Source organism: Magallana gigas, chromosome 2 (assembly GCF_963853765.1).
Source record: "Magallana gigas chromosome 2, xbMagGiga1.1, whole genome shotgun sequence".
Taxonomy (NCBI): Eukaryota; Metazoa; Mollusca; class Bivalvia; order Ostreida; family Ostreidae; genus Magallana; species Magallana gigas.
This window is the reverse complement of record NC_088854.1, coordinates 30,776,497-30,803,618: the sequence shown is the minus strand read 5'-3', so window position 1 is coordinate 30,803,618 and position 27,122 is coordinate 30,776,497. Positions and strand designations below refer to the sequence as shown.

The 27,122-nt window shown below is 33.7% G+C and overlaps 1 protein-coding gene across 5 annotated transcripts; it reads left to right on the top strand.

The window, feature by feature from the left end:
* Positions 1-1,963: 1,963 nt before the first annotated feature.
* LOC105346301 (phosphoribosylformylglycinamidine synthase) lies at positions 1,964-26,348 on the top strand. 5 transcript variants are annotated; one of them, XM_011454819.4, is made up of 26 exons: positions 1,964-2,230; positions 4,420-4,470; positions 5,949-6,099; positions 7,072-7,207; positions 7,891-8,189; positions 8,582-8,690; positions 10,726-10,866; positions 11,466-11,593; positions 12,019-12,147; positions 12,553-12,813; positions 13,100-13,330; positions 13,611-13,834; positions 13,969-14,100; positions 16,973-17,104; positions 17,423-17,527; positions 17,775-17,900; positions 19,145-19,325; positions 21,696-21,779; positions 22,305-22,460; positions 22,802-22,918; positions 23,074-23,234; positions 23,457-23,661; positions 24,023-24,229; positions 24,640-24,789; positions 25,349-25,513; positions 25,845-26,348. In XM_011454819.4, the coding sequence occupies exons 2-26, from the start codon at positions 4,444-4,446 to the stop codon at positions 26,153-26,155; spliced, it is 4,068 nt and encodes a 1,355-aa protein (XP_011453121.3). In that variant the 5' UTR covers positions 1,964-2,230; positions 4,420-4,443; the 3' UTR covers positions 26,156-26,348. The 5 variants fall into 5 exon arrangements, with proteins under 5 accessions (XP_011453121.3, XP_065932178.1, XP_011453119.3 ...); XM_066076106.1 differs by having other exon boundaries at positions 1,968-2,230; positions 25,352-25,513; XM_011454817.4 differs by having other exon boundaries at positions 1,969-2,174; positions 23,457-23,673.
* The last annotated feature ends 774 nt before the right edge of the window (positions 26,349-27,122 follow it).

The window sequence follows — 27,122 nt, the reverse complement described above, 5'->3', positions numbered from 1 at the left end:
TTTTAAAAAAAATGAAAAAAAAAGTACCCGGTGTGAACAATAAAATCCCACTCGTTTTAAAATTCTAAATGCCTCTGTCAACATAACACATTGACTTTTACTCTGTTTTAATTGCCTTATGTTTGTCATCCAAAAGCAATGAACGCCACTTCCTGGCCGGCTTGGGATAAAAAGTGCGCGCCATTTTACGCTATCGATTCAACAATAACATAATGTACTTTTCGCACTATAGTAGTATACCCAATTTACAAAAATAAAAAGATAAAATGATTAAAATAAGAATATAGCTGCTAAAAGTGCACGATAGCGATTGCTGTGATCTTAATGAGTGTTTACAATGTGGTTTTACACTTGGTCGGTATTTCAGTGTTAGGGTGAGAATCGGGGAAAAAATATAAGAGGAAGTTGAACGCTATCCAAGCGTTTTAATGATAATTCCATGAAAATTGATTATCATTAATTTTTGTATCTTCATTAATGGAATAATGAGTTCGATTATGTCTCCGAATTCATTATATACATGTATGTATCTGAATCATAATGTATTATGACTACTATATATATATTTTAATTTTGTCGAATGCCATGCGCGCGGATCTAGGAGGGAGATCAGGGGAGGGGGTCCCCTGGAAAATTCATTTTTTTCCTTTCCAATTCCACAGAAAAATTCCCGAAAATAGACCTCAGACCCCCCCCCCCCAACCCCGGACAAGAAAATTATCCTTCGGACCCCCCCCCCCCCCGGGGGGAAATATTTACTGATTCCACACATGAATGTACATGTATTTTCATAAGAATGATATCAATATACTAGTATTCATATTAGCATTGTATTTTTATTAACTTTACTGCTGTTAAAGAATATTAGTTATCTGAGATTTTATAGTATACATCTATATCACCATAGATTGTACTGATCGGTAGTCAATTACACGGTTTTAGTAGATATTTAATACATGTAAATACATAAACGGAACAGTTTTCAAAGTAAATGTAAATATATATATATAATAATTAATTTTTAATCAGATAACTTTAATCGTTGTATCTCTTCATCATTCAAAGTAGAGTACTTTCCTCGTTCTATGAAGATACGTAATTTTTACAATTTCATTTAATTTTTTCACTTCAAAAATTTTGAAATTAATGTTCACTAGTTTTTTTTACATGCACGTGTATTTACGAAATTATGAAAAAATTGCCTTTCAGTGGCGTCGGAAGCAAATTGAAAGTGGGGGGGGGGGGGGCTAGACTAATCCTCAGATCTTGACAAGCAAAAAAAAACAACAACAAACAAACAAAAAGAAAACCTAATTCCCATATTCATGAAAATCCTAATCCCCACGGGGGAGGGGGGGGGGGGGGGGGTTTATACCAATAGTTCCAAAACAAATTTCTAACCTACCGAAAATTGGGGGGGGGGGGTTGTATACCTATGACTTCTATACCTATTATGACTCCAACATCTCAATATTTCCATCTTTTGAAGGTAAATTTAGGAACAATTATCTTTCCCGCGAGAAAAAAGTGGGGAGGGGCTGAACCCTCTATGATGATATGTGCCTAATGGATAGGTCTAACTTTGCAAAAAAAGTGGGGGGGGGGGGGGCTTGTATACCTATGATTTCTATACCTATTATGACTCCAACATCTCAATATTTCCATCTTTTGAAGGTAAATTTAGGAACAATTATCTTTCCTGCGAGAAAAAGTGGGGAGGGGCTGAACTCTCTATGATACTATGTGCCTAATGGTAAGGACTTTGCAAAAAAAAGTGTGTGTGTGTGTGTGGGGGGGGGGGGGGGGGGCTAAGCCCCCCCCTAGCCTGCCCCCCTAGCCTCCCCCCCCCCCGGTTCCGACGCCTATGCCTTTTAAGTTTATTATGATAGTGTAATATCAGTATACATCTATCTGGAAACTTTGATACCACAGCAGTAGTGAGTAAAAATGATATTAAAAGTTATATTATATGATGTTACACATTATGATTTCTAAATTTTTAACAGTATGATGTGAAGAAAACTATTTAGTGTAAACGCACACAATGTCAATTGCATTTTCTCATCGAAATGGCCCAAGGGAGGAAACACCCAACGAAAAATACGCACTCTTCAGTCAAAGAAGGGAAAGAAGTGGTCAAGCGGCAAATCGAATGCATTCAACCAAGCTAACACGTGAGGAAATATTGTGCTATTAATTTTAGCAGAGTGGGTTTAGTGGGCAAGTATAGGTAAATATAGCTACAAAAGATAAGATATTTTTTAAAGAATAATTTTTCATTCTTTGAAATCTATGACGCATGTGCGTAATTTCATTTTAATCGCTTGACGTGTGTGCTGATCAGGTGTTAATCAGTGTTAATGTTATATTATGCACCCCGTCTTGCAACTTTTAATGCTATTCACATCACCCACACATAAAGCAACATTATGAAGAATCTAGAATAAAAACAAGTTAATAGACATACAGATCTATTCAATCCGTTTCTTTTCTGTATCGCTCTAGGTGGAATAATAAATTAGTGAGTTACCATAAGAGTGTATGCTTGTTGATTGGATTACCATCCAGTGTCACTTTGTCTGCAAGCAGATTGGCTTGTGGTTGTCGCTGCTACAGGCAAATCGTCCTGGGTGACAGAACAGCTAAGTGTTAATGCACCAGTGATAGAATTAAGAGCAAGGTTCACGTACTGTACTGTTGATTCATGCATAAACACTAATTAGAACGTGATCAAGTCTTTAGTCTGTCCGAAGATATTCTAACGTGTCGTTTTTGGTTAATTACTCAATACTTATGAAAACCTCATCATTCAAATGTCACAATGCTCATTCAAAGATATGAAAAAAAACCCCAAGATTTCTCTTTTGTTTTTTTCCCCTTTCATCAAGTTCAATGGTACATTAATTGTACCTCTTTGACAAATATGTGAATTTTCGTTGAAAAAATCATCAAAAAGTTTTGGAAATAGTAACTAGAGGAAATCAGTATGTTAACTTGAAAATTTGCACTCATAGTTAAAAAAAGCCCAAGCCATTTATCGTCATGCTTGATCATGGACATCTTATTAATGTCCAGATGTTGTGTTTGGAAATACAGATTTCAGATTCAATAGCTATAATAATGTTAAATTACAATCTATGGCATATCTATTTGTCATATAATTGATTTATTTGTATGTTCTTTGATGTTTTAGGGTAAAGCTATGACATCCAATAGTTTGTGTCACCTTCAACTAAATACGGTACATGTATAGGCCCTGTCGATACATTAATTTGTCATCATCATTTGTCGATCATTATGTACATATGTAATAGATAGTACTATGAATATAATTACCTGGTATAATATGTTTTTGTGTTCAGTGTATGATGTATGATACCTTGAATACACTGACACTTGTTGGACCTTTAGCATTATGGATGTATATTTTTAATCAAAATAGCACCAATTTAACAAAAAAGAAAGCATCATTCATAATTTATTACAAAATTGAAAACAGAAGTTGTTAATTTTGCTACTTTTTGAGTTGATATAATGCTTGCAAAAGCCAATCTAAATTTAAATTTTTAAAAAAAAAATATACATTGTATGAAAAAAACTATTAAATGTTCACAAAGAACTGGTATAATATGACTGCCTTTTAATTATATGGTGACCACCTGATATTATACAGGTTTTATTTGTAACCCTGTGGTAAGTCTGTAATAAATGAATTGGTACACGTATTATTTTATATTTACATTTACTTTCTTTCCCTCTATTAAATTGCATTGGTTGATTTGAGTGATATTTACGCATAACACAGAAGACCCAATCACCAAATCTGGTGTGTAGGAATACATTCAGTAATCTTCAGTATTTCTCGAAGAACATAAACTGACTCTTCTCATGACTTCAAACCGGAACACGACCTGATATTATACTTACGCTGATTAATATTTCATTGATGTAAATATATTTTGACGGTTAAATGAATTCAACTGAATAATTTCTTAGTGTACCTCAAGTAAATTCATTAAATCACAGAGAGAAAAATAAAATTTAAAACGCTGTGCACTATTTTTGTCAGCATAATTCGGCTGTTCCAATAGCTTTTCCATTAATTTCGCATTACTCGTTGAATAAATCCAAGCTTTTTAAAAAAAAATGAGACCACATCTTTCAAAAAATAATGATTCAATGCTTAAATTTTACCGTATAAGAATTGTTAGATTTAACATTGATTAGATTACAAATTAAAATAAATACAGTTATATACCAGGATTATGACAGTATATAATTTAAAAAATGACATTGTTTTATTGATTGTTACGGAAAGGATTGATTTTATTAACAAGATCAGCATCTCATTATGATAATAATTAGAGCATGCTAATGGTCAAAATCATTTATAAACTTTTCTTTTTTGATTTCCTCTAGAGAAAGACCTCACAGTAAAGAAAAATGGAGGAAGCAGTCAGTAAACAAGAGGTAACCATAAACTATGGCATAAATGTGACAAATTGTTAGAACAGTGATTTTTCTACATTTTTCAAATGGGGCTTGGACCTTTACATTTGGGAAAAATTATCGACATTTTCATCATTTTGGGAAAAATTAATAATATTGTTTTTAAGCCTTATTGGGTGTAAAATACAATATATACAAGAAATTTATAAACTTTTAATAAATTTGCTATAAAAATAACAAATTTTCATCACACACAATTCTTCATTTGTAATTTTCTTTTTCTTAATCCTTTGAAGTTGTCAACAAGTTTCTCTAAATTTTCACTGCATAACTCTTTGTTCCAGTGACAGATCCTCATTAAGGCATCTGTGTTATGTTCATGAGCCTATTTCTTTTTTTTTTTGGTAATAATATTTGACAAAAGCGAAAATCCCTTTATTACAAATGTATGAAATTTTTTGTAAGTCCAAATACAAGCACAGGTAAAGATGATGTATCAGAAGAAAACAGTCTCTCAATACGATATCCTGACAGAACTCCTTGTATACGCTTTGAATAGTTATACCTGAGCTTGCATGTATTTGGACTTACAAAAAATTTTGATATTTTCGTCAGACCAGTTGTATCCTTCTTGCGAAGTCGTTTAATATAACATTTTGCATTATGCGACATGATTTCAGACAGATTAAATGAACAACTCCGTCTTCATGTGTGTTGTCTTTGTCTTTTATAAGCATCATATAGTACCTGTATTTTCAGTATTGGCGGAAGAGTCTGAGTGATGGAGATTCATTGCGTTCAATTGTAGATAAGTCGTACGAGAAAAATTCAAGTAAATAAGAACAACGTAAATATTTTACTCATTTTTTATTGGGAAAAAACCCCAGATCAAATTGGGAAAAATCTGAAATTTTTGCTAAGGGAAAGGGCCGATATTCAGACCCAAATTGGGTGTAGAAAAATCACTGTAGAAAGTCTGGTCTCAAATGGGACTCAAACCCAGAACTTCTGGCGTATCATGCCAGCTAGTGTTCTAATCATACATGAAGTATTATTGAATTGATAGTCACATGCCCGTTGGCCCGGTGCCATATTCCCCCTCTTTATGAATATTTGTCCCCAAACTCTGTGAGTTTAGAAGATGTGACATATGTTTGATGCCAAATGTAGAAGGTGGTGAGAAGTCAAATCTCAAGTGGGACTCGAACCAAGGGTCTCTGGTGTACTGTGCAAGTACTCTGACCATTGAGTAACCGAGACCATGGTATTAACATACCTGATATCATGGTGAAACATTGTACATTCCTATGGCTTTTTAAAAAATAATTCTCTAATGTTAAACTGTTTATAGATTCATACATCCGTAAGTTAGCCCTTCCTTACTAAACAACTTGAATTTATTCTACCTTTTTTTTTAAAAAATGAATTTGAATATAAAAATGATAAGTTACTAAAATGATGTTTGGGTTGTAAAATATAAAGATATAATCTTTTGACAGGTTAAGCCTTTGTTGATGAGACTGTACAAGAAAACTTCCAGTTCTGTGAGAGCAGAGGACCAAGCGTACCAGAAAATCAAATCACTCATTGGGGACGACCTACAGAGAGTTCAGATCGAGACATGTTACTATGTCCAGTTCACAACAGAGGGTATCATATCGCATACAGTTGATTTTATTACATGTATCTCAAACTCTGATATATATATGAAATACCATGGGCCAGTATATTTTAGGGCAATATTGAAGTTCTAACCAATGATTCCTGAAGTAATTTTACCTTGATATCTTCATGCAGTCATTGAATATCCAGACATTTTTTCTTGATTCAAAGGAATCTGAGATAATGAGGTGTATATATTGTTTATTAAGATAAGTATAGGTACAAATATAGGTGTATAATTTCCATGATTAACTACATGTATCGGTGTATGATCACATGCATCATAAGTACCTGAGGTGTAACAAAAGACAAATCGCAATGCCGATCTACACAGCAGTGCAAAATGTATTCTTGAGTCTAAACAAGATTTAGAACATTATTGTGTGCATTGTCTGATTTTTTTTATCCATCATTCTAATGTTGACCATGAGATTAGTGATATTAACGAGTGTTTTGTTTTGGTCTGTTTGTTTGTTCTTTTGTTGCAAGTTTTTTTCTCCCTATTAATTAATAATTCTTCTATGAGAATATGTCTCATACCTTGTCTTTTAACTTTATAGTTTAAGGTATTGATCAGGTATATTAATGAATGATGAAAATCATTAACAAGATTTAGCTGTAGTAATGGGAAACAGATTATTTTTGGTCTTTTCATGCATTTATTAGAAATAATTGAACACATGACACTTTTTTAAACAATAAGATTGAATATTTAAAATACCCCTGGTGAAAGGAAATAAGGTGGAATTATTTACTGGGTCAACTTCCAATCTTTGAAATCTGCAATGATGGACTTCTTTTTGAGTAGATAATCAATTCTAATGAGAAATCAGTACATCACTGCTAGAATAAACATCAAAAAACATCTTAAACATCAATAAACGTATAAAGCTTGTTGCCATGCATGTTTTCAAGCTGCCTTAAACCTGTGTATAATTCTTTCCATATCTCCTTTACAAGAGTCGGCCATCGACATAGAGACTTACTCCCGCTTAGTGTGGATACTGAGTACACCTTTCCAGAGGAATGATGTCACCAAAACAAGTGCTTTTGAACAAGCTAATGGAAATACAAAACTGATAGAAATTGGTCCAAGGTAAGAAACCAGGGGTTTGTAAAACAATGTGGGTGCCCTGGAGCGCTCACCAGAATTTCCCTATAGCTGCAATACAAATTTTGGCGAGCTCTCGCTCTGCTGAACATACCTCAATTGAGAATCTCATATCTCATTTTGTCCCAGCTTCTAAAAATCAGTTCTACATGCATATTCATTTATTGTAAAAAGACAAAATTCTATTGTTTGAACCAATGAATGAAAACATAAAAAGTAATTTTATTTAAAGCTTTTGTTTTTAGGAGAATCTGTTTGTCATCAAAATCCTAAACTGGGTAAATCAAACACTTTTAAATGTATCAATGTACATGTACATTTGGGTGTACATGTATGTTCTATTAAGCATTTTTGGCGGAAAGCTGCCTCCGCTATTCAGATCATTGCTAAATGCCTTGCGTTTACTTTACACTTAAGAATAAGTACTTAAAAGATAAGCTTGTTCAAATCCATGCTAAACTGCTGAAAAATCAATTTTTGCCATATATCATGCATCAGGGAGGATCCGCTGATTTCAGAGGATTTGGAAATCAGAATGATCGCTTTAGAGATTATAATAGTACTACCCAATTTATAATGATTTCCTTCGTTTTCTTCTGCCATTCACATCCCTGATGCAGACAAGATTTAATGTGTTTACAGTTTATGAAAAAAATTGCTTATTTCAGGTTGAACTTTTCTACACCTTTCTCCACAAATGCTGTATCAATCTGTCAATCAGCAGGAATCAAGGACATCAAGAGAATAGAGTTCTCCACCCGATATCTTCTGACATTTTCTGACGTGTTCAACTTGGATGGGGATGAAGAACAGAAGGTTGTTTACAGCATTCACGACAGGATGACACAGTGTCGTTATTTGACCCCTGTGGAAACCTTTGACCTTGAGGTCAAATCAGAGGAAGTGTATGAAATTGATGTTATGGGAGAAGGGAGACTAGCATTGGAGAAAGCAAATGAAAAACAAGGTTTTAAAACAATTTTGGGCTTCTTTTATTTAGTTTTTGAGAAAAATGTTTTAAAATAATTGCTACTGAAATATTTATGATTATAAACTTGTATATATATATAAAATACATGTAAAGGTAAACTTCGATATCTCGAACACCGATATCTCGAAAACAATGGATATGTCGAAGTAATTTTTAAGTCCCAATCACCTATTTTTAAAGTATTTTACCCTCAATATCTGGAATATTCGGATATATCGAAGTTTTTCAACAGCCCCATCTAGTTCGATTTATCGAAGTTTGATTGTATTATTTCGTTCATATATGAACAATTGTTATAGTACACGTATGTATTATAATAGCAAATTTGACACATTAGTAGCCTTTGATGGACTCTGTGTCTTTATAAGGTCTGGCCTTTGATGACTGGGATTTGGACTACTACACACAGCTGTTCAAGGACAAGATAAAGAGGAATCCCACAAATGTAGAGTGCTTTGATTTGGCCCAGTCCAACAGGTAACTTATTTATAGGTTAAACTAGGTGTGCGAGGGAGGCTCCATTGCTTTAGCTTAGGCTTAATTGGGTTTGCAGCTTCTTTATTCAGAGCATTCCACGAAAAAAAATTTTATCATTATTTTTCATAGTACTCTGAAATTTTGCTTATGTCTGAAAAAACAGAAAATAGTTCCATTCATAGAACTCCCAATCTTTCAAAAGACTGATTTTATGATTAAATAATAGAAAAAGAAAAAAAATATCACTGAGGCCAAAAAAAATTAATCATTAGTTTCTCGGGCCAAAATTTTGAAATTTTGATGAGGCAGGCAGGTTTTTTTTTTTTTTTTTTTTTTTTTTTTTTTTTTTTTTGACAAAATTTACAATGATGGTAACCCATATTATATGATTTATTTGTGTACTCATCAGCAGATATTCATCAAGCTCATACATTGGCAAAGTTTAAACATTTGTTTTAATTTGTTCTTTTTAGTTTAAACTGTTATGTTTCCTTTTATAAGGTTGAGTTTTTGCATATGAACAAAAAAGACAAATGGTTTATGCCCCTGCTCCATTTTGCGGCCCATCTTTCCCCTCCACAGTAATAACAGGAGTCTAAACTGAAATAGGGGACTTCTTATGGCATTTTACTAGTTAAATTTGCCATATAAAAATTTATCAAATAAAGCATTCATTTGGGGGTGTTTTCTTATCAATCTTCAGTGCCTTGAGGACAGAAATCAAGGAAAAGTAAATAAGTCACATAAAATTCTCAAACAATATGAGTGACCTTTATTCCTGCTTCTATGCAATATCACAGAGGCTTCAATTTCTGAAGATAACAAAGAAATTTCAGTGGTTGTGTTAACAGGGACCATCCCAGAGCAAACTTAGTTTAGGGAGACTTCACTTCTGAAATTCTCCCTCACAAAAAAATAGGGAGAAATCAGGTAGACTTCCATTCTTTAACAATGGCATAATGCTAATGATAATACATTTATACACAAATTCAACCTTAATTTGAATTTGATTAGAAGCAAGTCAATTAAAAATAAAACAACTTCTAAAATTTTTTAAATCTTATCCAATTTTTTAAATTTAATTTACTATATGTGTATTCATACATTTTGTAGCTGAAATGTTTCGTAATAATTTTATTGTGTTGGGTAAATGACAAATAAAATCAATCTATGTGTTTAAGTGTATTTTGGAGGTATTAGTCCAACCCTTTGACCCAATTACAACCGTCATATATTTGCATGTTGCACAGAATTTTTTAGTTAAAGATAATTGTAGACAAACGGTTTCATGATTATTTTAGCACTAACTTGGCAGAGTTATTAATTAAATTATTTTAATTAATTACCAACTAATTGTAATATCAGCACCTAAAGTTATAAACATCGGTTGTAATTTTCAGTGCACAGTATGTGGTTGCATCAACCGTATTTTTATAACCTCTGAAGATAAGGCAGTCGGTAGTTATTAATCGCAACAGGGGTTAACTTAGGCTATGAAAATGTCTTTTGAATTAGATGATTATCATTTTATTGCATTTGGAGTTAACTTTCACGATCGTGAACTCAGAATACAGGGCAACTTCAACCTCTCTTTCTGAGGAAATTCTGGCGAAGTTACCGACCACAAAGCGAGTAATTATATTTACATAAAGTTGTATTTAGCCCAGGTAGCCCCCTAGGTTGGTCACTGGGTAGATGTTTCAGATAAAATAACGTTTTTCACTGACAGAGACAAGCATTTATTCTAAGCGTTTGTTTACATAGATTCCATAATAGAGAAAACCGATAATGATAAGATATAAAAAATTATAAATGTTGATAATAATCATTTGATTGTAAAAAAACCAAACTTTAACAAAGCCAAATTAGCGCACATTCTCCTACATCATTAACTAATGATGACTAAACAATCTCTGAAATTTTTTTTCATGATCATGGGAAAAATGCATGTTCATTATGAAAAAAGAAAGAGTTTTGTTTCTTACAAAGATTAAAAAGTTTGGATACTGATAGTTAATATTTTCATTTGTTACAGTGAACACAGCCGCCATTGGTTTTTCCGAGGCCGACTAGAGGTTGATGGGAAGGAACATCCGGTGTCTCTGTTCAAAATGATAATGGAGACCCAAGAACACTCCAATCCAAACAATGTCATCAAATTCTCGGATAACAGCAGGTGCTCCATTGTAGATATGTAACAACGATAAGCATTATATGTAGGAAATGATTTGCTATCATAAAGACATCTTTTTTGCAACTATGATGACAATTACAGAACTAATTTTAAAAAATCACGATTACATGCAGTGACCTATTTTTGTTATTGCCCCCTTCAAAGAAAGGAGGGCATATTGCTTTGCTGCTTTCCATCTGTCTGTCGGTCAGTTGATTGGTCCAACCAACAGTTTCCGTTCATTTTCTTCGCAGAGGTCGCACATATTGAAATTAAATTTGGCATACTGATTTATCATAATATCTAGGTCAAGTTTGATTCCAATTACTTGCAGTTTCCGTTCGTTTTCTTCACAGAGGCTGCTCACTGTAATGAAATTAGGTTGACAGACTTATCATAATAATATCTAGGTCAAATTGAATCATGCCTATAATCAAGCAATTTTCGACAAAGTTATGCCCTTTGGACTTAGAAAAATTTCAATTATTTGCAGTTTCCATTCATTTTCTTGGCCAATTTTTCCAAGGAAAGGAGGCATTAAGTGTTTCCCAGACATCTCTTGTTGTTTTCGTTGAAACAGTACTCGATTTAATTGATTGTAGTGCCATAGAAGGATATGAGACAGCAGTACTGGTTCCTCAAGATCCTACTTCCCCTAGTGCCATAACGGAGATAGATGGAGTGAAACGCCATATTATCTTCACAGCTGAGACACACAACTTCCCAACTGGTATAAACAAGCTATTAAAAAAATTAGAAAGAAGACCAATGCATCTTTCTAATTGTATGTGATTGTCAATGTTGTTAATAATGCAAATCTAATAATTGTAATATTCCACAATTTTTGTGTGTGTATTTTTCTCTTGGAAAGGGCACAAGGTAAGTCAGTACATGGCAATATATAGCCAGTAAATAGATGCATACATTGTACAAAAGTCAAAAATGTATTCCTTCAAATTAAGTATGAAATAATTCCCACATAGGAATACATGTATCTGCATTTAAATACATGTATGCAGTAAATATTTACCAGTACTGAACTATTAAAATTCTACCGGTAATGAAGTTTACATGATCAGTACAATGTAACGGTATTTGTGTGGCTTCTCTGTATTATGTAATCATCATTTAAAAAACCCAAAAATATACTTAAAGGTGTGGCCCCATTTCCCGGAGCTACCACAGGTACAGGGGGCAGAATCCGGGACGTACAGAGTGCGGGAAAAGGAGCCCATGTGGTGGCCGGGACGGCTGGATACAGCTTCGGCAATCTCAATATACCAGGTAGTGTACAAATGATCTAAATAACTGTAAACGTATAACATTTAGCTGTGTATTCCTTTTTAGCGGGTTTTTTTAAGAGTGTGTATTCTGCTAAAAGCATTGCTAAATGTCAAACATATGTATATGCAGATGAATAGGTACACTAATAAATTTGCTAAACATCCAGGTTGACCTGTAAAAAATCATTTTTTAGCTAAACATCAAGCACCGTAAATATAATGTTCTTTAAAGTACTTTGATGTACTTCTTGCTACAACTGTACCACTTTGAGTTACAACAGTACGTTTTATGCTACCCTAAAAGACAGTAAATGTATTTTGCTTTGCATTAAGTTAGGATTAAAACAAATTTACACTACTGTAAACAAAATTGGGGAATATTTGAAAATATGTCTGAATTTTGTAGGTTATGTTCAGCCATGGGAGGACCAATCCTATGTTTACCCTGGAAACTTTGCATCACCCCTAAATATAGCAATAGAAGCCAGTAATGGGGCTTCAGATTACGGGAACAAGTTTGGAGAACCAGTTTTGGCAGGGTTTTCTCGATCATATGGCCTGACAGATTGTACTGGAGAGAGAAGAGAATACATCAAGCCCATTATGTTCAGTGGTGGAATTGGTCAGCTGGAGGACACCCATGTGAAGAAGGAAACACCTGTGCCAGGTATCAAGATTTCTATATACTTCTTTACCCAAGTACAGACCCTCTTTATTTGTTAGTTCCGACTTTTACATTTCTACATGTAAGTGAGGCATATATTTCATGCTAGTTGGATTTTTGCACTAAGCATTACCGGTATCTAACAGCATCAAGAAAATACAATGCATGTATAAAAATGATAAAATGATTGCAAAAAGCAATTTAGCAAAGTTTAATTTTTAAGTTTATTTAGAATCCCCTGTTGTTAAAAACAAGCATGATTGATGCAGCTCAACATGAAATATTCCAGGAATGTTGGTGACAAAAGTAGGAGGACCAGTTTACAGGATTGGGGTAGGGGGAGGGGCTGCCTCCTCTGTGCAGGTCCAGGGGGACAACAAAGAAGAGCTGGACTTTGGAGCTGTCCAGAGAGGTGATCCAGAGATGGAGCAGAAACTGAATCGTGTCATCAGGGCTTGTATTGAGAGAAGGGAGAAGAATCCCATTGCCAGCATACATGATCAGGGTGCTGGTGGTAATGGTAAGTACTGGATTTTGGGAAATAGTTGTCTTTAAAGGGGGAGGCAATTTTAAGTGTAAAGGGAGTGGGAGATCATGATTTAATAACTATAAAAATATTTGTTGCATTAAAAATTTCAAAACAGTGAATTATTAATTTTTATTGATGATCAGTGAAAAAGGGGGGAAAGTTAATTTTTATTCATTTCAGAAATAAATGTTTGAAATCTTGTTGTCTCTTGATAACAATTTAAAAGTAGACCTTGAACTAATTCAGAGTTTCTTGTGTTCCTACCTGATAGGTAATGTGCTGAAAGAGATAGCAGAACCAGCAGGTGCCCTGATCCAGGCTTCCAAGTTCCAGCTAGGGGACCCCACCCTCAGTGTCCTGGAGCTGTGGGGAGCAGAGTACCAGGAGAGCAATGCTATTCTTATCAGTGCTCACGATCAGGGCGTTGTCCAGAAGATTGCGGACAGAGAGAGATGTCCGGTTAACTTTGTAGGGACCATCACTGGGGATGGGAGGGTAAGAAAAGTTTTTGGAGGGGCTAGGGGTTGGGATAGGTCAGGGGTATAGAGAATGGTGGAAAACCATAAGCTTGAGTACCTGTATAATGAAAAATAATTGTTCAGGTTTTATTTTGTTTCATTTTTGTTCAGATTAAGTTAGAGGCTTTTAAAAAAGAAGGATCAGAGTTTGTCTCTTCGCCCGCAAAGAAAAGGAAGACGAGATCATTGGATTTCCCTGTGGACCTTGAGCTGGAACATGTGCTGGGATCCATGCCGAGAAAGGTGAGGGCTACACCCAGCATAAAAACTCGACATTTTACCACATTTCATTCAGTTTGGAAGATCAATCCGAGCCTGTAGCCATAAAACCAGCTTTCTTTTGAGCCATAAAACTTTTGATAATAATTTTTTTTTACCTATATATTTCATATGTAACAGTGAGATTGAAATAAAATAAGAACTCCTCTTAATACTTGGATCCATTCCAAGAAAGGTGAGGGTTAAGCTCAGCATAAAAAACTCGCCATTATACCTTATTTATTTGGTTTGCAATGTTATTCTGAGCCTGTGACCTTTAAACCAGCTTACCAAAAAGTCTCATGTATAACACACACCCGTTTATGATATGTACCCCCAAAGTTGGATGTAAAATGCGAAAAAAAAACAAAACGCTGTTCTTATGTATATTTATACATGCACCAAAGAAATGAAGAAATTTTTAATCAAGATTTTAGGAAAGTCATTAACATGCATGTGTTAATAATACATGTATAACCAAAGTGCTTGAAAGCAATAATGTTTGCAGATCTAAACTAAAACAACATCATGATAAATTATTTAATTGATTAATAATAGTCCAATACTTTGATTGTTATTAAAATAACATTGTAAAGAAATGTATGTATGACATATATATCGTCATTATCAAGTCGTAAAAATGATCAATGTATTTTTAACAGTTTCTACATAAAGCAATAAAGTTCAACTGCATAACTTGACACAAAGTAAACAAGTTAAATCAAATCAAATTCAAAACAACATCATATTTAATGATTTAATTGATTAATTATAGTCAAATTCTTTGATTGTTGTTAAATATAGTGAAGAAACATATGTATGTCATATATCCTCATCAAGTAGTACAAATGATCGACGTATTTTTTACGGTGTGTTCTCGGAACGCCTACTCCTCAATTAAAAATAATAATTGGTCAAGGCAATTATGGGGCCCTCTAAGGGGACACAGGTAGACTTTACTTGTATATACTTTGGGACACAGGTAGACGACATTGTCTTATTTTTAATTTTAAAAAAGATGCAATAAATAGTGCTAATGGCTGCATGTACCTGACATTATATTAAAAATACCATATTTTTTTTAATAACCTAAATGTTTCACTGAAATAAAATAATCATAAAATAAAAAAATTAAAAATTATATATCTTTCTTCATTTTTAAATTTACATCTTAACAAAATAAGAATAAAACACTATTTCTTAAGGTATAAATTAAAATCAGAGATTTTAGATGATGATTATCTAAATTATGACTGAGATCGAATTATGATAAAAAATCACTTTCTTCAACAAGTTTGTCCAAGCTGTGAATAGATATATGAACGTGAAGAAACTGATAAGAAGAGCAGCCGTCCTACCCCTAGTTCCTCTAGACAGCATCGAAGACGTGTGGTCCTGGAAGACCGCGATGAAGCCGACCTGACGGAAGTGAGAGAGACCTTTACAGACTATGTGACAGAACAGTGGGTGAATGGTGACAGACTTATTTGGAATCACTTCGGAACCAATGGACCACGGACCAATAACAACTTAAAAGCATGGCACGGGAAGCTGAAGAGGATGGCCCTACACGCGCACCCAAACATCTACACTGTCATCAAGATCTTCAAGGACATCCAGAACGGCAAAGAAATTCTACAGATCCAGAAACAAAGAAGTACGCGAACATCAAGAGGAGACTGCAGACCCTGAAGGAGCGATACCAATATGGGATCATCGACCTTATGACCTACGCAGATTCAGCTTCGGAACTTCTTTATTTAGGACATTGACATAGTGACAGTGAAAGAGAAAGGACATTATGACAGACTCCGTGCCCATACTAGTATATGTGTAAATATTGTATATATACTGGTATGAATTATACTTTTTAAAACTTAATGTCATTTTGAATTGTTATTTATGTTTTAGACAACCATGTATTTATGAGTTTGTTATAAAACAGTGCTATGTGTCAAAATAAAAAGAAAACTGTATATAAAATGTTATGCAATTTTAAAACATTATTTTATTGTTTTAAATTATATGTAGTGCTAATAAATTAAATAAATATTTTAAAATTGATTTAATGTTTTCTTTTTATTTATGCAACAATTTTAATTATAAAGACATTCAAAATTAAACAAAAAATTACAAACTGTTTTATTATTTTTCATTCAAGGAAACACAGGTAAAGTCTACCTGTGTCCCTTTAGAAGGCCCCATAATTGCTCAGTATAATTGAATAATGATAATTGGGCGGTAGGCGTTCGGAGAATCAGCCTTTTTTACACCGTCTATGTACATGTAATTAAAAGCAATAACGTTTAATTACATAACTGGACACAAAGTAAACAAGTTAAATCAAATCATGATAATTGCCAATCTTTCTGCACTTGAAAACCCCTGTGAAGTCCGACACGAGACATTCAGACAGGTGCATGCTTCTGAAACTGGAAATTATTAAACATTTACCACGCAGGGAGTCAACAGGTGATTAAAGTAACGTAATGGCGAATTTACTGGCGATAACTTGATTGATGCAAGGAATAGTTGTTAGTGTGGATAAATTTTTTAATAACAAGCACCCCAACTTTTGATCAAATTTTTGCTGAAAAAATGTGTTATACACAAGACTTTACTGTATTTTTAATCCATAAAACTTTTGTTTGATCTCATTATATATTTCATTTGTATTTCAAGTGAGATTGAGATCAAACATGAGCTCATCTTAATGACCTTTGATCATTGATTCACTTGCTTTTCATTCTTTTTAGATATCAACACACTTGCATATTTTCTATATGTAAAATTATGTATCATGACTTTGTTTAAAGAATGCCTTGTTGAGTCATTTATGATTTTTTTCGTCTCTCAGGTGTTCAAGCTTCAGAAGATTGCACCGAGTCTACATGGCCTGTCCTTACCTGAGGATCTGGAGGTCAGGGGGGCCCTAGAGAGGGTCCTCAGATTACCCTCTGTGGCCAGCAAGAGGTACCTCACTAACAAGGTTAGGAAACTTTATGCCTTTTTCTTGTCACTGATTTCAGAGATGTTTTATTTATTAGCGTTACTCTGAACAATATAAATGTATGCAAGATAAATTCAAAATGTTAAACTTAAAGCTTGAAAATGTAAAGAAAAAAGGGGATACCGAGGCGTTTTTGGAGGGTTTAGGCTAATGCACTTTTCTTTTTCTTTTATTCAAGTTTATTATTATGAAAATTATGAAAAATAAATTAACAAACTCACAAACTAACAAAATCACAGCAATCTCTTAGCATTCACAAACCTCTGTAAATGATAAAGATCTCTCCTGTATTTTCAGGTGGACAGGAGTGTGACAGGCTTAGTTGCCCAGCAGCAGTGCGTGGGTCCTCTTCATACACCTTTAGCAGATGTGGCAGTAACTGCACTGAGTTACTTGGATAAGGTAGTCTACATGAATAGTTGAAATTACAATTAAATGTAAATGGACATAGAAAAATCAGACTGAGTAGATTTAGTTGATAAACTATAAGATCTTTCAAATATATGCATGGTGATATATAATTTTTCCAAATATATGCATGGTGTTATATATTTTTTTGGAAATAAAACAAACAAGCTGAATTCTAAAGAATATATTTTTTTAATGCGATAAAAATGTTATCTGAAGACCGCAATGATGTGATCATTAGGTCGGTTCGTGCACTGCAATAGGAGAGCAGCCAATTAAAGGCCTGATAAGCCCGGCTTGTGGAGCTCGAATGTCGGTTGGGGAGGCCCTCACCAACCTTGTATTCGCCAAAGTGACAGACATCAAGGTAACAGTTTGTTAATTATACAATACATCTTTGTTTATAGGGATAATATACAATAATTTATTGTTTATTACGACAATATACAATATATTGTTGTTTATGATGTAACTTTATAATGAATTGTTTTTACTGACAGTCAAATTTGTACCGGTATTTCTGATTTAAGAGAAATAGAACTGTTACATAAACTGGATATGCTTTTTGATATGCCAAATATACATACCGTAAAGTCTCATGTGTAACACACACATTTTTTCAGCCAAAATTTAATCAAAAGTTGGGGGTGCATGTTGTACATAGGAACAAAATTTTACCCCATTTTTTCAGGCCGTGATTTTGGACATTGCGAGAAAATGACTGCCAATTTTGTATGTTATGCAAATTGTATGAGTGTAAACTAAACTCAATTTGTCAGAAATACGTTATTCTTAATTTAATTTCCATGTATTAAAATATTTATTCACACTGATCACTATTTCTTGCATCAAACAAGTTATCACCAGTGCAGTTGCCATTAAATAACTAACGACCTGTTGACTAGTTGAACTCGTTGACTTTTTAAAGAATTTCCATTAGCAGAAGCATGCACCTGTCTCGTGTTGGACTTCACAAGGGGTTTTCAAGTGCAATTATTATGATTTGATTTAACCTAACTTGTTTACTTTGTGTCCAGTAATGCAGTTAAACGTTATTGCTTTTTATGGACACTGTTTAAAATACATCCATCATTTGTATGACTTGATAATGACGATATGTACAATATCCATAAAAGGTACAATATTTATAGCATCATAATACAGACAGGATGCTCAAAGGTTAAATCATGAGTTTTATTTTGATGTCAAATGTTTAATGCTGTTGAAGTACAACCCTACAAGCAAAAAATCTAAATTCAAGGTTGTGGCTGTTACAGTGGCTCCTCCATTAGTTTGAACTTACCTATATGATAAAACAGAGATTTTGAGTCATAATTATATAATTTTGTATTTGTAGACAATGCAGGAAGTTAAAAAAAATGTAAATATAAGCAGTGAAAGATAAAGTCTCATAACTGTAGTCGTATGTGCAATCAAATTTTCATGTGCTAAGGATTCAGGGCTTAATTGCATAGTGTACATGTGCATGTTGGTTAAATGAAACAGGGATGTTGAAGACTCCTCTTAAGCACGAAGAGCAAACTGACCAGAAAGAATTACTTGTTACTTATTGGTACACTTAAATTTGACTATCATGGACAACTGTTGCAGGATATAAAGTGCAGTGGTAACTGGATGTGGCCGGCTAAACTGCCAGGAGAGGGCGCCACTCTGCTGGAGGCGTGCTCAGCCATGTGTGACGTCATGAAAAGCCTTGGGATTGCCGTGGATGGTGGGAAGGATTCGTTGAGCATGGCGGCAAGGGTAGGAGAGAAGACGGTCAAATCCCCAGGTATGTATTGGTTAGGCCTATAAAAAAAATTTGTGTGTTTAGGGTAACACTGATGAAAAAATTAGGTTAGGTAGGTAGGGATTTTTTTTTATTTTATCATATTTTTTTCTGCATGAATCCTAAGAATGTTTGTTTGTGCGATATTTAAAAACAGATTTTTTAATAGAAATAATATAAATTTCACAATCGGATAAAAACAGACATCTAAAAATGGTAGGATCGGGGCATTTTTGTAGGTTAGGTCGGGTTACCCTAAACCCACATCTTTTTTTTTTAGGCCTTAAACTTATCACAAGTGATTGATTCTACAGAATTTAGCTCAGCTCTAAAATCTAGTTGGACTAGCAGAATGATTTTCTCAGACACAAAATGGATAAATCTTTTAGAGGCAGAATTACAAACAAAAATTAAAAACCTATGGGTTAAACCGTACGTGAATATACAAAAAATATTTTTGGGAAAGAAGTTTTCAACAGCTGGATTTTAATTGTAAATGCAACTAGACAAGAAATTATTAATGTTCCATTTGATAACATTTGGCTCAACCCAAAAATAAAAGTTAATAACCATTCTCTTTTTCTAAAACAGTATTTTAATGCTGGTTTTATACATATACAAGATCTTTGTGATAATGAAGGTGTTTTTCTTAGTCTAGACACAATTAAAAATCAAAATATAAAAACAAATCTTATTGAATATGCAGACCTACAGAGAGCAATATTTGAAAGATTAAATAAAGACAATATTAATGAAATCAAATACATCTGGCGCCAGTATACCCAGCCACATAAATATCTTCTTCACTAATAAAAAAGGTTGCAAAGACATGTATGATAAACTTATTAAGGAGAAAAGATAGTTACGGTAATTACATCTATATATAAAATGGCTAGAAAGGGCTTTACTTTTAACAACAAAGACTGGAACGAAATATTTGAACTTCCATTTAAAACTACTAAAGAGTCAAAGTCCAATGGCTACAATTTCATATTTTACATAGAATAATTCCTACAAATGATTTTCACAAGATTAAGGTTAAAGAATCCCCAGTCTGCTCCTTTTGTAAAAGAGTTAATGAGACTATTGAGCACTTATTTGTAGATTGTTATTGTGTAAAAGAACTTTGGGAACTATGTGAGAAGTGGTTGCTAAGGAAATTTGAAATGCAAGTAACATTTGACAAAAACTCAATTTTATCTGGAAAATATAAAGAGAGAAATTTGTATAAAGTACATAATCATTTAATTCTAATAATAAAACAATACATATTTGTAAGTAGATATAAAGAAGTTCCAAAACTGAATTTCAGTGCACTTGAAAAGATAATGAAAAGCAGTATATCTGTAGAGAAATACATTTTGCTTAAAAATTGTAGATTCCCAGAGTTTGAAAGGCACTGGCAAAGAATATGTGACTTATAATTATGACATACTAGTGTTATATACTGTAGAAGCAGAAATATTCGTTGAGGATTTTATTTCGTTATTTTCGTTGGCAGTATAATCAACGAAATTAAATCAATGACAAATTTTTAACCAAAGTATTAATGAATACAAAGAGATAAAGATATAACGAAATTAAAAGCCAACGGAATTTTATTTGGTTAAAAAACACGAAATTTTGACCCAACGAAAATATGTGTTTCTACAGTATATATATCAGATTTAATAGGTAAATTTATAAATAACTAACCCCCACACACACACACACAAACACTTTTCTCTCAAGAGTTTCTCTCTTTTATCTCATTTTCGCTGACTTTAACTTCCTTTTTCAAGTAGTGTACAGGTACATTTGTAAATGAGTTATATGTGTAATATACAGTATATGCGACCTAGGCCTACGTTATATTCTTATAATTTAAGAGACAGTCTGTTACATTTTGAGATGTGTGTACTTTGTATCCTTTGTATCCTTCTCTACTGTCTTCGTTAATAAAATTTTCCAAAAAAAAAAAAAAATCATCAAAAGTGCTAGTATTGTGTTTACATCAAAAAGTGTGGTATATCCTACTGGTGTTTGTCTGCACTACAACAAAATCCATGACAGAATGCTGCCCACTGAATAATAATAGAATTACTGAATATGGACATGCAAATAAACAGGGGGAATGACATTTATATTTTAAGAATGCAGTAAAATGAAAATCAGACTCTGTCAACAATTATATGAATCATGTTTTCTCATCAAACACGTGAGGATGTAAATGTAATGATGTGTTCTGTTGCCATCCACACCAGCGACACTATCCACACCTGCGACACTATCCACACCTGTGACTCAACAAGCATGACTCAATTTTACAGTCCTTGTAAAGTATTTACTGTTATGTAATTTCATAATTTGATTTTTATGATTTATGTCTTGCAGGTACTCTGGTGATATCAGTCTATGCTGCCTGTCCAGATATTACAATGACTGTGACCCCTGACCTCAAATGCCCTGATAACAAAGGTTAGAAACTATTACAAGAGTATCATTTTAGTTGCGAAAGAGTCTGTCCATATAAAAGTCATCTCCCATAATTAAACATGTAAGTGTCTCATGAATTCCTTGCAAAGTCATTACCTTACCAACATATAAAACTTGTGGTAATAATAATTTAAAAGATCTTTTGCTTGAATTTATTTGATTAAAATGATGTACAGCATATCTTTACGTCCCAATTCTGGTGTGGAAACTAGCATTGCTTGATGATGAGCCAGATACTGAATAAATTTCATGGACTTTCTCTTAGTACATAAGTTAGTTCTTCTGTTTGTTGTGTTGTGTGCATGTATAGATACATGTGTATTGTAGATACCTTTTTTACGTGAGTACCTAAATTTTTGATTCTTCAGTTAGGTACCATATCGAGAAAATATAGTTATCACTCTCAGAAAAATAAAAGCTAGGTTTTTAAAAAAGGGATGAAATATTGATTCCTCACATTTACATGTAGTTACTGTAGTTATTTACAGTATTATGTCTCATATGTAGGTTGTTTGCTGATGGTGGACCTGGGAGGTGGGTGTCGTAGACTGGGAGGCTCCGCCCTCGCTCAATGTTACAAACAGTTAGGGGACCAGAGTCCTGATCTGGATCAGCCAGATGTTTTCAGGAAAGCCTTCAATGTTACACAGAAACTAATTGGAGGTATATAACTCTAAAAAAAATATTTATAACTTTATTACATTTTAATCAATTTCAAAATGACTTTAAAAGAACCCTACAATACTACTTTCAGTAAGAATCTTGTCAGTTGCGTTTTTCAACATTTTTGTTTGTTACACGTACCTGGTGTGTTTATATGCCCATAAATGTGAATATTGCACATTTATTAGTTTACTTATTTCTGTGAAGAGAGAAGTACAGATATGCTTTAGCAATTTTTTTATTTTTAACCTTGCAACTAATTTTTAGATGTTTAAATAATGGATAACCATGATATGTTAGGTGTACTCTACATAAATAACAAGCACATTTACATTGCACAGAACGGAGGGTGTCAGCGGGACATGATATCAGTGATGGAGGCCTCATCACAGCTGTATTAGAAATGGCTTTTGCTGGAAATTGTGGAGTCGACATAAATTTGGAATTTGACCAAGAAAGTAAAAACATTTTAAAATTACATGTGTATGTGGTTTTAGAAATATTGAAACTACAAATTTATAAACTACTTGTACTTGTACCAATATAATCCAGCTTGCAGTCACTTTTAAAAAAAGTAAATCAAAAGCTGCTGATTGCTGAGCTTTATTTTCAGATCACAAAGCCATTGAAGTTTTGTTCTCAGAAGAGCTTGGTTTAATTTTGGAGGTGCCATATAGTGAGAGTACAAATGTACTTGGAGAATACTCAGCACAGGATGTTCCCTGCTATTTGATTGGTCACTCAGTCAAAAGCAGTACCCCCTCAGACTCCTTGGTAAGATAATGATGCATTTATGGTGTTTAATTTCGATAAGACACTGGTAATGTACTTTACTTAACAATTCTAAAATAATAATGAAAAGAGTTACCTACTTAACATCTGATCCTCTGCCACCTCTATATTGTACTTAATAAGTTAACTTACTATTAACTAAACTTACTAATTAAACTAATCTAGTGTAGTGGATTATTTCTTAGATTTAACTTCATTTTTCAGGTAAATGTCTCTATAAAAGGGAATGAGGTGTTAAAAGAAAAGATGACTGTTTTGAGAGATGTTTGGGAAGAGACAAGCTTTCAGTTAGAGCGCTATCAAACAAATCCCAAGTGTGTCACTCATGAGCAAGCGGGTCTCAAAGAGAGGCTAGAGCCTCAATATCATGTGCCATTTGAATCTGAGATAATATCTTTCACACCGAAAGGTAGAAATACGAGTATGTGTTGATTTTTTCACCATCACAACTTACAACTTTGAAGGTATTTTAAGGTCATGATTTAGTGTAACTTTTTTGAAAAGGGTCTACAATAGAACTGTCATATGTACTGGTTCTATCATCTGTCAAATCTTTTCTTTGTTACTATAGTACATGTAGATCATGACCTTGGGAAGTTTTTTTTATCCTAACAAAGCATGTAGTTCCATCTTTAATCATAACTTCACTGTTTCTCACCACTTTTTTCCCGTAAAAAAAATAAATAGATAAATTGGTGTTCTTTTACTTTCATTAATTTGAATGTATATCAATCAAGCTTAATGTAAACTATAATCCTTAATTTCTAAAGGGCGACCACGTCCAAAAGTAGCAGTCCTCAGGGAAGAGGGCAGTAACTCGGACCGGGAGATGGCAGCGGTGTTACACATGGCTGGCTTTGAGGTGTGGGACATTAATATGGAAGACCTGTGTACGGAGCGCATTAATCTAGACCAGTTCAGGGGACTAGTTTTTGTGGGAGGATTCAGCTATGCTGATGTCTGTGGATCTGCTAAAGGTTTGGATTCTTTGGAATTGATAAGCTGTTTGCATAATGAGACTGCCTCCAAATTAGAAATAGCGAACAAATTAGAAAATAGAGGACTACCGGTATTTAATCAATTGCTGTTTCAGGTGAATACTGTATACAGAGTTATTTTTGAACCAGGTTTTTTTTTCAACTTTTTTACACTGGCATACAATTTCCCCTGGTGTTGAATTTCCAAGACAAAATTGTGTTATAAGAGAGATAACTTCGATGCTTGAATTTGCCAAAGGAGCACTAAAGAAAATGGGGCAAATTTTTCTCTCTCTACTGTAAATCATTGAATTTCAAACATGATACTTTATTGAAAGATGAGTTTTAAAGAAACATTTAATGAGGATTTTAGTTTTCTTTACTGGTACATGTAATTTTTCTTTTTTCAGGGTGGGCAGCCACTGCGTTATTTAACCATAAAGTCCAGGAACAGCTGCTGAAGTTTAAGGAGCGAGACGACACGTTCAGTCTGGGGGTGTGTAACGGCTGCCAACTGATGGCTCTTCTAGGCTGGGTGGCTCCTGATGAGGATCTAAAAGGTAGGCCAGAAAACACATCTCAAGGAATGTGATTAATGTTTGGAGATAAAAAATGTTGATTGTAGATTATAAGAGTGTGAAAAATGTGCTTGAACTTTTAATGGAATATTGTAAATGTATAAAAATTGGCTGTGTTTTTACTTGCCATGTAAATTCATTGTTCTTTGAGCATCTTTAAACACTTGTGAACATATATACATGTGCTTTCAGATTTGTTAAATCAAAACTACACTTGCTTAAAAATCATTTTCCACCAAATATGTACTTGCCAAAAATAAATTGTTTATAGCAATACATTGGTATATGACAAAAGTAAAATAAAGCTCATTGCTATAGTTATTTTATTTTTATGTACAGTGTTTCCATGTACATGTAGTTATTAACGTTTTTGCACCTACATTGGTATGCATAAGTATGTGCACTGTAGTTTCGAAGGATGAAATGCTGCAAGTACTGTAAATCTTGTTCAATATGTACAAAATGTAAATATTTTAAAGGATAGTTATAATTCCTTGTGATTGGAATTACTCACTGGGTACATTTCACATTCTTTTCTAAGTAGAAAACAGCAACAGTGGAGTTGGACAAGGACTCTTCCTGGATCACAATCTATCTGAGCGTTTCGAGTGTCGCTTCACTACAGTCAAAATCTTGGACAGTCCAGCCATCATGTTCAAAGGAATGGAGGACACAGTGTTTGGCATGTGGAGTGCACACGGAGAAGGTATGGCACTTGTGTCTGTATTTTTTATAGTAACTTCATACAAATTTATTAAAATTGTGCAAATTCATGAACAATTTCTACATTTATTCAACAAGAACAATTGTCGTTGATTATTATTATTTTTTTTTTGCAATGCTTGATTTATGCATTTTTTATTCTGTACAATCATATTCATATATAGCAAATTTACTTTTAATTTTTATCAAGTATACATTTACAATGACATGTATGTAAATGTCTATATGATAGGAATGTTTACCTATATTAAGCATATTGAAAAATGTTTATTCTAAAATCTAAGTTTTTTTGATGAAAATTGTCCTTTTCATAGGACGAATGGTGTTCCGTTCTGAGGAGATATATCAGGATGTGTGTAGAGACAAACTAGTAGCTGTGAAGTATGTTGACGATCAAGGCAAACCTACAGAGATTTATCCCTTCAATCCTAATGGTTCTCGGGATGGGATAGCTGCCTTGTGTTCGGACGATGGTAGACATCTCGCTATTATGCCTCACCCCGAGCGATGTTTCCTGCCCTGGCAATGCGCATGGATGCCACAGGAAATGAGGAAGAACTATGATGTATCGCCTTGGTATAAAATGTTCCAAAATGCATTTGACTGGTGCTTAGGACAGTCTTAGAATGAACACTAAGTACTAGAGTGCAGTGTTTAAAAAAAAACGGGTCAAAATTATTAATGTATTTGCATGGACATGTAATTGAATTGCATGGAATTTAAATGATATTACTGAACAAAGTTCAATGAATATGGCATAATGTGTGGGTATGTATAATTTACTGTTACAGTAACCATGAGAAATAAAAATTGAACATCTTTTTGTTTGTTATTTGATTTTTAAAGGCACCAGTTGTAAGGTGGTGTTTAAAGCCTATACATGTATGTTAAGAGTCCTCCACACATAAAAGGAAAAGTTTAGGACCTTAGCTCGTGGTTATGATAAGCAGAAATGCCTCTACCAAGTTGTAAAATTAATGGCCCCTGGATCTGGGGTTCAGGCCAATATGACCATATAGTAAAAAAGTATTGAATCTAAGAAAATCTCCACTGCTCCCATATATATTTGAGAAAAACTATATGCATGGTTATAATGTCCATAAACCCCCATACCAAAATTGGGAAATTCATGGCTTCCGGGTCAGGGGTTAAGGCCTTGGAGCGGGGCAAATATGGCCATATTGTGAAAATGCATTTAATCTTCAAAAATCTTTTTTTCTACTCATATGTACTTCCACAGTAGTAGGAGATAAATTTAATACTTGATTATGATAATGATTTTTATGAAGCACTCATTGACAACCAAAATCGTGAAATCCATGGCTTTTTGGTCAAAGGTTCAAGCCTCAGGGCCGGGCCAAAATGACTTCATACATGTTGTGAAAATGTATTAAATCTTACAAAATCTTCTTCTCTACATCTACAGCAGGGGGAGATAAATTTAATGCATGATTATGATGTCCACAAGGCCTCCTACCTAAATTGTGAAATTCATGACCCCTGGGGTTCATACCTTAGGGCGAAGCAAATATGGCCAAATGATTTAATATTTTTAGGTCACTTGAGTCAATGAGGTAAACTTTTGCAGTTTG

Excerpts from the sequence above, each read along its gene's own strand:
- LOC105346301 (XM_011454817.4), top strand. The coding sequence starts at position 4,444 with ATGGAGGAAGCAGTCAGTAAACAAGAG. Across the intron at positions 19,326-21,695 it reads GAAGACGGTCAAATCCCCAG|GTACTCTGGTGATATCAGTC; the intron begins GTATGTATTGGT and ends TATGTCTTGCAG. Across the intron at positions 24,790-25,348 it reads TCCTGATGAGGATCTAAAAG|TAGAAAACAGCAACAGTGGA; the intron begins GTAGGCCAGAAA and ends TTCTTTTCTAAG.